This window comes from Protopterus annectens, chromosome 13.part0, assembly GCF_019279795.1.
Source record: "Protopterus annectens isolate FY-2018-M chromosome 13.part0, PAN1.0, whole genome shotgun sequence".
NCBI classification, from domain to species: Eukaryota; Metazoa; Chordata; order Ceratodontiformes; family Protopteridae; genus Protopterus; species Protopterus annectens.
The window spans coordinates 857,169,593-857,183,433 of NC_056747.1; the positions used below are offsets into that span (position 1 = coordinate 857,169,593).

A 13,841-nucleotide genomic window follows, 5' to 3' on the forward strand; every position below is an offset into this window, starting at 1 on the left:
GATGAAGTAGATGAATTAGAATTTCTTAAGCATTCTGTGGGGCAAATGCACCTTAACCATTCCTGCATTCGATCTTGATCAACATGAGGTTGTTCCAAGAGTTCTCTGTACTTGCAACTATATTTATACAATTTCCACATTTCTTCCCTTCTCATCTGATCCTTCACCTTATATTCTTTATTTTGTTTTTGGCACATTCATTTATTGCCTGACTTTTATCTACTTCTGGTTTGATTTCCTTTCCCGCTTGACACCAATACGCTTCTGCTAAACTAAGCAAGAAAGTCATCTTAGACTTATTCTTCTCATGTTTCAAACATTCATTTTATCTAGGTCTTGTGACGTCAGCAGTTATGTATACAGTCCCATAACTGCAGATCTACACATGTAATCAATTTCGAGGAGGCCCATATCTCCTTCAGAAAGGGGAATATATAATCTTGGTATGCACTGATTTTTATAAATGTTTTGATGAGCATGAACTATCCTTCTTGCTTTCCTCTCCAGCCTACCCAACACTTTTTGGAGTCGGTCAATCACTCTAAAACTGTAAGTTAGGAGAACAAGAAACATTTGTTTATAGCTTGGACTTTGTTCCTAGATGTAAACACTATTTTTCAGTATTAATTTAAGTCTTCTAAAATATTCCTTACTAAGTTTTCTTCACATTTGTTCATGTTTTACTGTTGATCCTTCATCAATTCCCAAATATTTATACATTCCTTCTTGCTCAAGTTCTTTTATATCACATTCCTGTCCCAAACTGATGTTTTCTTGGTTTTTCTGCTTTTCTGCTTTAAAGGTTGCTTTTGCACATTTATGAAGACCAAATGACATTCTTATATCCTCTGAAAAAGTTTTGACCACTTGCAGTTGTGCTTTCAGTTCATCTAATGAACTATACAGTTTTAAATCATCTACAAAAATGTATTTATTTATTCCAGTTTGATGACCGGGGAGGTCCACTGGGTTCGGAGAGCCCATTTTCAGTGGAGACCCGGGGAGAAAAGCTCCACAATACATACAGTTACATGAATAATTACAAAGAAACTTTGCATTACAAACAGCAGTTAGCATTCAAAAAGAAAAGAGAACGATTACAATTTTGTTTAGGTGAGAAAGGCAGGCATATAGCCTGGTAGCTAGATTTTACAGTTCAGTTATTTATACAATGTACATATGTGAGAGAGGTTAGCTAGGTGAGAAGGTTAGCCAGGTGTAAAAGAGGAGGAAAGCTTAAGAGGTATGGGGTGAAGAGTACAGTTGCATTTTCTGTTTAAATAAAGGTAGGAATGAAGAAGAGTTTTAAAGTTTTCAAGGTTGTCACAGGTCCTCAGTGAGGAGGGAAGAGCATTCCATTTTTTAGCTAAGGAGAAGGATAGCAGAAGCTGACCAGCTGAGCGCTTGGGTATTTGAACGGTGATTAGGTTTTGGTGGGTGGATCTAAGGGTTCTGTGGGGGGTATATGGTTGTAGGATATTGGATAGTTCAGGACACTTAGTAGGTTGGAACAGTAATCTGTGGCCAGTGGTGATTTGGAGAAAGTCCAGTTGGTTGGGGAGTTCAAGACAATTTAATGAGTGAAGGGAGGAACAGTGATGAGAGGAGGAGTTGGCTTTGGTAACAAATCTGGAGATTTTATTGTAACATACTTCCAGTTTGGAGGAGAGTGTGGCGGATAAATTAGTAAGCAGAGGGGCGCCATACAGTAGAGAGGGAAGGAGATAGGTTGTGGCTAGAGTTAGTCTGGTAGCAGGACAGAGGAAATAGTTGTTTCTATAAAGGAGGTCGAGTTTTATGTGGGTTTTTTTTATGTTCAGCTCGACGTGAGTGCTAAATTTTAGGTGTTTATCAATGGTGACACAAAGAAGTTTGTCAGGGGGAACGACCTCTATAATGGAGTTGTTAAGGCTGGTTATTTTAATGATTTTTTATCAATGGGGAGGATTTTGAAGGAGAGAATAGAAGGATTTTAATTTTATTGACATTTAGTGAGAGGTGATTTTGGAGCACCCAGTTTTCGGTGGTAGAGAAGGCTGTTTGTGTCAGTAATTGGAGATCTGTTAGGTTAGAGGCGCAGCAGATCAACATAGAATCGTCAGCATATTGCACAATATTGGTGTTAGGTATGGCTTTGTGAAAGTTGTTAATAAAGATATTGAATAGTACTGGGCCAAGTATTGAACCCTGGGGTATTCCAGTGGGGATAAAAAGGAAGGTGGAGGTGCCCTGGCCCCATTTTACAGCCTGGGACCTGCCTGAAAGATAGCTGGAGAACCAGGAAAGTGTTTTGTGGGAGAGATTGAGATTAGACAGATGATTTAGTAGGTGGGTATGGGAGATGGTATCAAAACCTTTAGATAAGTCCAGCAGAACTGAGGATACTATTTTACCACAGTCACGGGCTAAACTGACCATATGTAAAAAGGAGAGAAGGGCGGTGTTGGTACTTTGTCCTGGGCGGAAGCCGTGTTGGGTAGGAGAGAGTAGCTGGTGTTTGGTAAGGAATGGCAGGAGCTGAAGGTGGATGCATTTTTCAAGAAGTTTGAAGATTAGGGAGAGGATGGCTATGGGGTGGAAATTAGAAACGTTACAGTTTTTGCCACCCTTGTGAAGTGGAAGAATATAAGCAGCGCACCATAGTTTGGGAACACAGGAGTCAAGTAGAGATCTATTGATCAGGATTCTGATAGGAAGAGCAATACCATCAGAGGCTATTTTTAAGAAGGAGGAAGGAATGTTGCCGGGGGCATTGGAGCAAGGCTTTAGTTTAGAGAGAAGTTTCTTTATTAGGTAGGTGGAGATGGGTTTGAGTTCGAAAGTAGGGGTGGAGAGGGAGAGGAAGACTGGGTGGGGAGGGTTATTGTTGGTAAAGGTCTTGCTTAGCTCAGCAATAGAAGTGGTAAAGAAGGTATTGAATAGTGAGGCAATTTCAAGGTCAGATTTGCTGGTGTCGGTGCTCGGGTTGTTTTTAGTACCTGGCCTAAGGATGGAATTAGTTGAATTCCAAAATTGTTTCGGGTTTTTCACATGGTTTCCTTGGATTTTGATGTAGTAACACTTTTTATCTTTGATAACTTGTTTTTTGGCTAGGTTTCTCAGCTGTTTACATTTAAGTAAGGCTTCTGGCTGTTTATATTGGTGGTATGTTTTCCAGGATTTATCTCTTTGTAGCATAATTGTTTTGGTGTCTTTGGTAAGCCATGGGGCAGTCTTAGTTTTTATTCTTTTTGTTCTTACTGGAGTTAGGGAGTTAAGGACATTTAAGAATGTTGTGTTGAAAAAGTCAACGGCTGCGTCTAATGGGAGAGTTTTTAAGGGGTTCCAGTTAGTATGCTTAAGGGAATCTGAGAAGGTAGTAGGATTAAATTTAGAGAGGTTACAAGTGTGAATGAAGTGGTGGGAGTGTGGGGAAGTGAGGGTAGCTCGATGGGTGAAGGCAGGGAAGTGGTCTCCTAATGGGTCAGGAATTACACTGGATTTTATGACTTTATTGGGATAAGATACAAAGATCCAGTCTAGTATGGAGCCTGGGGGTTGGTTTTGTTAGGCCTAGTAATGGAGTTAGCAAGTTGAGTGTAGTTTAACAGATTGATAGACATGGTGGGATTAGGGTTATTGATTTTGTTCCAGTCTATATTTACATCTCCCAATATGTAGGTCTCTAGCTTAATATTTGAGGAGGCCCAGGAGAGGATGTCTTCCAGGGTGTTGGTGTTGTTTCCTGGAGAAATATATAGTGAAATGAAGCAGATGCTTTTATGGTTGTTTATTTTTAGTAGGCCAGTTACAAGTTCAGAATTATTGAAAGAAGGGATGGGATTAGGATATGGAGTAATGGACAGCTGGTTGGAGTAGATTAATGCTACACCACGACCTCTTCTACTTAGGCGGTTGGATCGAAGTGATTGAAATCCAGGGGGAAGGAATTCAGAGTCACTTATATGAGGTTTTAGCCAGGTTTCAGAGATGGCTATAATGTCAAGTGAGTTGTGGTTGAGCCAGACATGAAAGAAGGTTAATTTGTTTCTTAAGCTCTGGGCGTTGATGGTGAGGAATTTGAGGTATTTACTGGTGGATTTATTGTAAGGGCTAGGGTGGTTTGTTGGAGAGAAGTTTGGTCCTGGATTAGGGTGAATGTCACTGGCTAAGCAAAGGAAAGAGAGAAGAGGAATACGTTTTTTTGGTTTGTACTTGGGTAGAAGTGTCTGGTAGAGAATAGGTTTAGGTTTGTAGCATTTAGTAGAGATTTGGAAATGTTTCACTTTTAAGAGGAGGATAGGGTGGGAGGGAACTAAAGAGGCAGAGATGTTATGGAAGTGTGTTGTGTGGGGGAGGTGGGGAGGAAGAGGAGAAGGGTGTAGATGTAAGTGGGTATAGGAGGTGGCATGGTACAAAGGAAGTAGGAGAGGGATGAGGAGAGATGTGGTAATGAAGGTTTTCGGAGTAAGAGTGAGCATGATAGGTGGAGCCAGTTAGATGTAATAGAGAGGAGGGTAACTGGACTTAGGAGGGAGGTGGGTGTGGTAGTGAGAGTCAGGTAGACTGGAGGATGGGGTGGGGGAAAAGTGTTTGTGGACTGGTTGGTGGTGAGAGGGAGGGCTATCAGGAGGAGAATACATGTAGGAGGCACTGGGGTTGGTGAGATTTGGGGGTAGGGTAGGGTAGCGGAGTGAGCCCGCAGGGCAAACGGAACGGGATAGAGCAGCAGGACGAGAGAGACTAGCTGAAAAAAAGTATCAGCCACTGTTGTTCAAGGTTGAGGTAAGTAGGTTATTCTATGAAAGACTGTAGGGAAGAATAGAGTTACAGTTTGTAATAAATGGAGTTTTGTTCCTTAGATAGTTTAATGTAGGGAGGGGTTGTTATTATCAGGATTTGGAGAGTGTGGAGTGGGATTTGGGAAAGTTTGTTAGTTTGCAAGCATGTAAAGATAATATTGGGCAAAGGGGATTTAATATTATACAGGCTATATAAAAAGAAGATAAGAAGTCTTTACACGTTGTTGTTTTCTGGGAACCAAATTGTAGCCATGACCTAATCTGTTAAGTAGACAACTTAATGGGTTAAGGACAAGACAAAATAGCAGTGGTGACAAAGTCACCCTGGAATATTCCCCTTTGAATTTTTATCCCTGGAAAAATAAAAGTGGTTTGCTACTGTTTCAGGGTCGCTGTAATGTAATCGATCAGTGTAGGGTGTATCTCATGTATTTTTAAGCACTCTTTTATCCATGAATGTGGGATACTGTCAGATGCTTTTTTATAGTCTATCCATGCAATACTTAGATTCTTCCCCTTTTTACAGTTCTTCATTATGACTTTAACAACAAGTGATCCTTTATTCCATATGACTTGCTTTTATTACCCTTTTGTTCTATTGCCATGATTGAGTTTTCTTCTAAATTACTATAAACTCTGTTGGGATCAATTCCAGTGTATAGTTTATACGTCATTGGAAGGCAAGTTACTGGTCTATAGTTTTTAGGATAGCTTGCAGGTTCACTCTTAATAAGGAGTATTGTTTTTCCTATTGCTAACCAGTCAGTTGTCTGTCCGGATGATTATATAAATAGTTCTTACTCATGGCTAAATCTTCATGTAAAGATGTTAATACTTTTAGCCAGAAGTTAGGTACTGCATCTGGGCCTGGGGTTTTCCATTTAGGAGCTTTTCTTTTAACTGTGTTTCAATCTTTCTGGCTGTTACTTCATCCCATTTCATATCCTGTACATTTGAACTTCTTACTCTTTCTTTTACTTCTTCTATCCATTTAGCACATGGATTTTTCTCCAAAATGTACCTATTTCTTCTTGTTTTGGTAGAGTTTCAATTCCTTTTGCCTAGTTTCCCAAGTCTCTATAAAACTTTTTTTGCTTATTTTGTACTTTTCCATTATATTTATTTGCATATCTTCTATTTTTTTCTGCCCATGCTGACATTTGTAGTTGATTATTTGCAATAGTGCATGATAGATCTTGATCTGTTATGGTACTGTACATTACTTTTATCATGTCTGTCTGAGTATTTTTGTTGGTTTGTTCCCTCTTTTATACTCTTTTAACAGTGACATTTCTTGTCTCACTTGCTTTATAGTTTTCTCTATTTGATACTTCCATGATGGCATTCAATTTCTCCCCTTCCTTTCCCTTACTACCTAATCTTTCCCTACTACCTAGTCTATTGCTTTCATTGATCTTATGTCTGTCCATTTCTATTAAATCAAGCAACTCTTCTCTTAGATCATTTCCTTCTAAACTGAGGGTATATTCTTTGTTCTCCATTTCCAGTGTCACATTCTCTTCAGTTTCATCCTGTGTCACCCGTTGCTCTTTCATATGGGAGCTCACTGGCCCATCACTCCACAACAATGGCTACATCAGAGTTGCCACAGTTTCCTGTTCCTTCTCTTGCTGTGCAAACTCCAACTGAACGTTTACACTGATTTCCTATGAAAAGCTCCACTGTATCTTCATATGGCAACTAATCAGATGTCTCCCCTCCACTGATTTCTCCTTAATTTGGGGATCCATTGCTCTATCCTGATGTGATGAAATCCAAGTTAGATTTTCTACACTAAATGCTTCACTTTGCAGGTAATCCACAACCTCTGTTTCTATTTCTTAAACTTCTCCATTACTGATCCTCTTTTCTACTTTTCCTCTTTGTTTTCTTATTTTTTTGTATTGTAAAATTTTCCATGTCTGGATGCCTTTGCCTGTATTTCTCTTCACACATCTTTGGTGCTGCTCTCTTTGTATTGATTAGTTTTTCTTTCTCCTTTGCATAAATATTGCACCATATTAAATTGTTTTCTTTCCCATGTCCATATTTCTTCTTCAGATGTCTCCTGCTCCTCCTGTTTCACTCTACTTTGGGGACGCATTGTTTCATCATGCTGTGATCCAACCTGTGTTAGACTTAACTGCACTAAATCCTTCACTGCACAAATAATTCCACAACGTCATCATCTATTTTTTTTACTTCTACTTTACTAATATTCTGTTCTATGCTTCCTCTTTGTGATCTCTCTTTTTTATTGTGAATCTGGACGCCTTTGTTTGTATTTCTCTTCGAATAACTTTGGGGCTGCCTTTTTTGTGTTGATTAATTTAGCTTTCTCGTTTGAATAAATATTGCACCAAATCAGATCTCTCTATTTCCCATGTCCATGTTCCTTTTTTATACTTTTCAAAAGTCACTATATTGTGTTCTTTACATTTTCACACTTCCTCACTCACTTCATTTTCCAAACAGCCCAAGGTTTCTTGGTCAATACAATGTTTTTCACAAATCTGTAGTATTACTGAACACACATTTTATTGGAAACTTCTGACAGTTTTTCTTGTGGAAGTATTTTTCTTTCCTCTAATTTCTCTCTTACTCTTTTTGTATATGTTCTGTCTGGAAATTCTGGGCTTTTTGCAGAATAGTAAAAATACATAACTTCTTTCCTATCCTCAACAGTCCACTGTTGGCTTTATGGCTCTTTTTGGCCGATGTTTTTGTGATTTTTGTGAACTGGTACTTCCTTTAGAACAGGGGTCCATTCTACCCCTGGGTCTGGCCTAGCCCCATTGTAGGAATGCTTCTGTATCTTGAGGAATCTACACTTTTTTTTCCAGTCCTGGCACCAGTGCAACTACCAGGACTGGACACTTTTTTATTTTTTAATCTACTTCTAGCCATAATATATCCTATATAAAATACAGTCTATATATCAGTATCGTCTTGGTGAGATTTTGTGAAAAACAGGGTCCACCTTATGAAAGTACTCACCAAGACTTGAGGATCAATTCAATTCCAGCAATACTTGGATTTAATGGTTGTAGTGTAGATAGAGTTTATATAGGTTACTGATTTGGAAAGTAATGGATAATATATTTGTTTTGAGGAATTTCAAGGAAGGTCGATGGAGGAATTACAGAAGTATAAATAAGTACAGTGGATGAAATTTAAAAATGAAAGTTGAGTTATGTACAATTAAACTGAATGCTGCACTGCAGTGTCAATACTGGAAAATGAATCCACACATCTGGTGTGGGAAAAGAATGTACAGCCTTCTGATCTTTTAGCACTAAAGAAAAGTGTGCAACCTGATGAGTCACTGACACTGATAATTTGAGTTTCAGGTTTAAAGCATATGATATTTAATTGACATAGCAGTACAAATCATCAGCTGTTTAGTACTACTACATCAATAAAATACTGTAACTGGCAACCCTGAGCAATGTCTTTTATTTATCTATTTTTAGATTTATAACAGCATGTGAGCCAAAATACTTTAAATATTATTGTATCCTAATAACATGTTTCAAGTTTGCCTAATGACAATGTGCAGTATACTGTCAGAAACCTTCAAAGCACCTTTACAGATGTCATAACATAATGAAACGAGTTAGCAATATATCAAACAACTGATTAGAACATCAAAATGCCACTGCACGTATGGTATACATTCTCCTATATGAAGGATATACATATGGATTTGGTCTAAACCAATACAGTGTCTGACAGTCCTTTATGATAAACTCCCAATCCCTGCCTATTAATACCTGTAGTTTGTTTTTATTTGTTGGGAAACTTACTAGTTCATGCTGTCATAAAAGAGAAGGTACAGCATATCTGGTGAAATAAGCCACTGACTCCTTCTCAGGCTGGTTGTATATTTAGTAACCCATCTAATTCAGCCAGCATATTTGACACTTTTTTAAAATATACAAATATTTTCAAAGCACTCCTACAATGGGCAAGTAGTGTTATGCAGTAGTGCTATGAATAACATTGACTAGTTCAAGAATGTGAACAGCATAATCTTGATTTCACTCCTCACGCATTTACTACAGAACAAATGCATATTATATATTGGGGAGATACATTCTGTGCACGATTATAACAATTCTTCAAAGTGCAAGCTGCTTCCATGTTTCAACTCTTTTACTTTAGGTTGCAGCAAAACATTTATTTATTAGCTTTGTCTTTCTTCAAAAACATACTTTCTGTGTTTTATTGCCATTTTAACCTTACTCCCCAAATAAGCCACGAACAAAACTGTATTCCAATAGACACTCCCTAATAAATTACCTTATATGGATCAGTAGGGTCCTCCCAAGCCACATGAAACATATGCCGTATCTCTTCAGCTAATCCAATTCGAGCTCCACTGTTTGCAGATATATAAATACGAGGAATACCCTCAGATCTTGCAAGCACAGATGCACTCAAAAACAGCAAGTCCTCCTGTGGTCCAAAGGATCCAATTTTATAAGTGATGTCATTGCCAATAACAACAATGTCACGGCCATCTGGGTATTCTGGGGTCTTCAGAGTCATCTTCCATGCCACCATTCCAGTCTATAAATACAGAGAAAAAATCAAGTCACTCTCACAGCTAATATATGTATTATATTTAAATTTGTAATATTTTTTCTAGAAATGCACTGTAAGAACCCTTCCTTATTTATTTTGTCCAGGACAGTATATTTTAAATAATATTGAAATCAGTGGCTTGACCAATTTTTACACATTAAAAAACCCATGAAATATTATGTTTATGAAGGAAAATGAAAGAGATAACTGCACAAATATTACGTACATAAAAGCTACAAAATATGTATATGTCAGTGCAGTCATAAAAAGGAATACCATGTAGAATTAGATGGAACAAGAATGTCACTGTATTTTTTATTTTTCAAAATGAATAAACACTTTTCCTTACTCTGAGGCCTTTCACACAGGGCAGAAAAAATTTCACAGCCTTCAGGGTCATTAAAAGTCTGCAGGTAGCAGACATACAAATGGTATGCTTCATTGTTGTAGAAACAATTTTCTTCTTTCTACAATGCTCTACAAAAATGAACTTTCCTTCTGAAACATTAAAACAGAAAGTAACATTTTATGCGGCTGACTGAATAATATTTTAATCAAGACATACTTATGAAAAGCAAAAACTGGGAAAAAAAGGCTGCCTAAATGTTGCATAAAGTCTGTGACACCTGATATTGGCACACAAGAGTAACACGAATTGGAGCTGAAAGACAAGCTGTAGGTGCTGCATAGTGACAACGAGATAGTTCTAGACATTCCAGAACATGGTGTTAGCCTCTACAGGACCCAGCATCCACATATACCCTATTTCACGGCTTCAAATGAAGGATAATTATAACACCCAAAAGAGCCACACCTGACCATGCTTACTAGGGAGAGCGTGCAGAGGAATCTGGTGGTAAAGGTCTTGCCAAAGCATCATTTGAATCTGTAAGGGATATGCTGGAGCTCATAATGTAATCCTGACATATACCACAGTACCTGAATAACAGCATATGAACAGTGACCTGAACACCTGGTGGTCAGACATGGCTCTTGGCATGACATAGTATCAGAGACAGTTGAAAGTACCTGAAACACCTCATGGTGCAGGTGTGGTACATGCCACAAAACCCACTCATAGAAATCTAAATGGAGGCCAGAAGCAGCTCAAGGTGTAGCCACAGCTTAGGAAATACTCGGGTCAGAATACCAGATTGTGGTCAGACACGGCTCTTGCCACAGCACTCCATCTGAGATATCTGAAAGGGAACCTGAAGCAGCTCATGATGTACGATCAGCTCCTGTCAAGCACTCAGTCAGCTGCATCTGTGGGATCATGATGCAACTCATGATCCAGGCATGTCTCCTTTCATAGCACCCACTGACTGAGGGAACCTGAGGGGATATGAAGAAGGTCGTGATGTAGACATGGCAACTGTAACAGCACTCACTTACTCAGGAATCTGTGAAGGGAAGTGAAGCTGATCATGGTGTAGGCATTGCTCCTTTTATACCAACCACTCACTCAGGGACATCTGGAGGGATGTGAAGCAACTCATGTCATAGGCATGGATCCTATTACAGCACCCACTCACTCGGGAACATATGAATGGATTTGAAATAATGTAGGCATGGCCTTTATTACAGCACCAACTCACTCAAGAAATGTGAAGGGAAGTGAAGCAGGTTGTTATGTAGGCATGACTCCTGTTACAGCAAGAACTAATTCTGGGACAACAGAAAAGCAGTGGAGCACTTCAGGAAATAGGCATGACTCCTGTTACAGCACCCATTCACTCAGGGACATCAGCAGGGAGGTGAAACAGCTCATGATGTAGGCATTCTTCCTCTTAAGGAATCGGCTCACTCAGGCAAATCTTGTGGGGTCATGAAGCAGCTCATGATGTAGGACATGGCTCCTATTACAGCATCCACTCACATACAGTGGATATAAAAAGTAGTCTGAGAGACTGCCTTCCAGACCATCTGCAAATATATAGAGCTGAGTATATTTTTTTGGTTTTAGAGTTTGTACTGTTAGTTGTTGCTTAGAGCTCTGTTGAAACTGTTGTCTTCCTGTTCTGAGAGACTGCTTTCCAATCTCTCTGTAAATATACAGAGCTGAGTATATTTTTTTTGGTTTTAGAGTTTGTACTGTTAGTTGTTGATTAGATCTCTGTTGAAACTGTTTTCCCCACCCCCACCCCTATTTTCTGCTGTGTCTTCAGTTGGTATAACTGGTTTTTACAGCTTGTGTGTTAGCTAACTCAAGGATCAGTTGCATAAAATTTGACCCGTTAGTAACAGCCTGCATTTAATTGCTGGAACCTGTGTTCTGAGAGACTGCCATCCAGACTATCTGCAAATATACAAAGCTGAGTATATATTTTTTGGTTACAGAGTTTGTTAATTGTTGCTTAGATCTCTGTTGAAACTGTTGTCTCCTTGTTCTGAGACTGCTTTCCAATCTATCTGCAAATATACAGAGTTGAGTATATTTTTTTGGTTTTAGAGTTTTTACGGTTAGTTGTTGCTTAGATCTCTTTTGAAACTGTTATTCCCCATCCCCATCCCCACCCCTATTTTCTGCCGTGTCTTCAGTTGGTATAACTGTTTTTTACAGCTTGTGTGTTATCTAACTCAAGGATCACTTGCATAAAATTTTACCTGTTAGTAACAGCCTGCATTTAACTGCTGGAACCTGTGTTGTGAGAGACTGTCTTCCAGACTATCTGAAAATATACAGAGCTGAGTATATTTTTTTGGTTTTAGAGTTTGTACTGTTAGTTGTTGCTTAGATCTCTGTTGAAACTGTTTTGTTCCACCCACCCTCCCTATTTTTGGCTTGTAGTTTAAATTTGGTGGATTTGCAGTTGCCCACCCCACTGTAGATTTGTTCTGGTTTCCTCCCCCAGTCCCATCTCTTTACCACATTCTACCTAATACTCTTTCTGCACTTGCTTTTAGTCCTTTTTTAATTTAATTGTATTTTTTAAACTTTGTTTAGTCTAATATTGCTACATACTCAAGTGTGCTAGCTTGCACTGCATGTGAATTGTTTTTACTATTGTTTTTGCTACTTTTCTATAAAAAAAAAAAAAAAAAAAAAACTGTAAGCCTGTTTCCTACCTTTCCTGTAACTAGTGTTCCAGATACAGATTTGCTGTATCCAGGACTGTATGTAAGCTTCTGTGCCCCCCAAACCTTTCTTTGTTGGAGGGAAGCCTTCTAGCTTATCAGTGGGAGTGGTAAACACTAGGTAACCTGTCTACCACATAAGGAGTGGTTCTAGCCCAGAAATTGTAGTTATTGGCCGTTTGGGCAATCTCTTCCATCTCTCTCAACTTTCTGATTTGAAAGCCTGCATTTGCACTTGTTTCTGTCCTGTAACTTGTCTAGTGCAGATATAGATTTTTAGTTTTAGCACTTAAATTTGCTTATTCGTGCTCAGCACTTGGGCAGAACTTGTAAGCACTAAATAAGCTACTAATTACTATAGCACTCAATCTTCCTCATTATCTACAGGAAAACAGTTTTTGCACTTACTTTTCTCACTTGCTTAGAGAAAAACAGCTCTTGCACTCACTTTCCTCACTTATCTAGACGAAAATAGTTTTTTATTCAGGCATGTCCAAGGGTCAGCTCCCAGTGTTCTCTCCTGTCTATCTGATGAATCTGGGCATATTGAGGCAATGTAGAAATTCCCTCATGTACAAAGACAACCCTCTCCTCCTACCGCCCAACACTACAACCTGTGAGAGATGCATTTATCTAGCCAAACTGGAGGTAATGCTCTCTCCAACCAAGACTGAACTTGACAGTCATGAGGAGAAGGTAAACATTTGCACCACACCGCACTCATCACATAGTCTCACTAAATCTACACCACCAAAATCCACACATAGTAACACAAAAACATTCACGGAGGCTCTCAATAATACTCTGTCTAAGCAACAGAGACCTCCAAAGCAGGAATGCAAGCAACCTCCATCCCCCAACACAACCCAAATGACACATAGCCCGCAGACTCAGTGTGCCACTCAACCACAGCCAATAAAGCAAAACAACGTACCCAACACATTAGTCATAGGTGACTCTATAGTTAGACGCCCTGATGTCCCACTCACCAGGCTAAACAAGAAGAAGGTTACAGTCAGCTGCCTGTCGGGTGCCAGGATCTGCCATATAACCCACGCACACAGGTCACTCCACAACAAGTACAAATATGACTCTGTCATTGTCCATGTTGGTGTGAATGACCTGAGATGTACCTCCCTGGACTACATGAAAAGAGACATGGAAAAGCTCTCCGATCTTGTAGCCCAGGCAGGTATGACCCTAGCCCTGAGTAGCATTCTGCCATCGCCCAGAATGATACTGCAGTACAAGGACAAAATGACTGACTTCAACAATTGGCTAAGCTTCTGGAGTCATTCTAAGGGGATCCAGTATCTGTCTGCTTGGGATGACATGGTCGACAGACCAAGATGCTTTGCCACAGATGGCCTGCACCTGTCGCCCAAGGGATTCCGG

The 13,841-nt window shown here is 39.3% G+C and overlaps 1 protein-coding gene across 6 annotated transcripts in view; it reads right to left on the reverse strand.

Annotated features, from left to right (window-relative positions):
* ACACA (acetyl-CoA carboxylase alpha) overlaps positions 1–13,841 on the reverse strand; it is a 2,143,878-nt gene that overhangs the window by 719,278 nt on the left and 1,410,759 nt on the right. For all 6 annotated transcript variants that reach the window (XM_044054575.1, XM_044054578.1, XM_044054576.1 and 3 more), the window contains one exon: positions 9,084–9,353. In XM_044054575.1, coding sequence (XP_043910510.1) covers positions 9,084–9,353 — 270 coding nt within the window. The remainder of the gene's footprint in view (positions 1–9,083; positions 9,354–13,841) is intronic.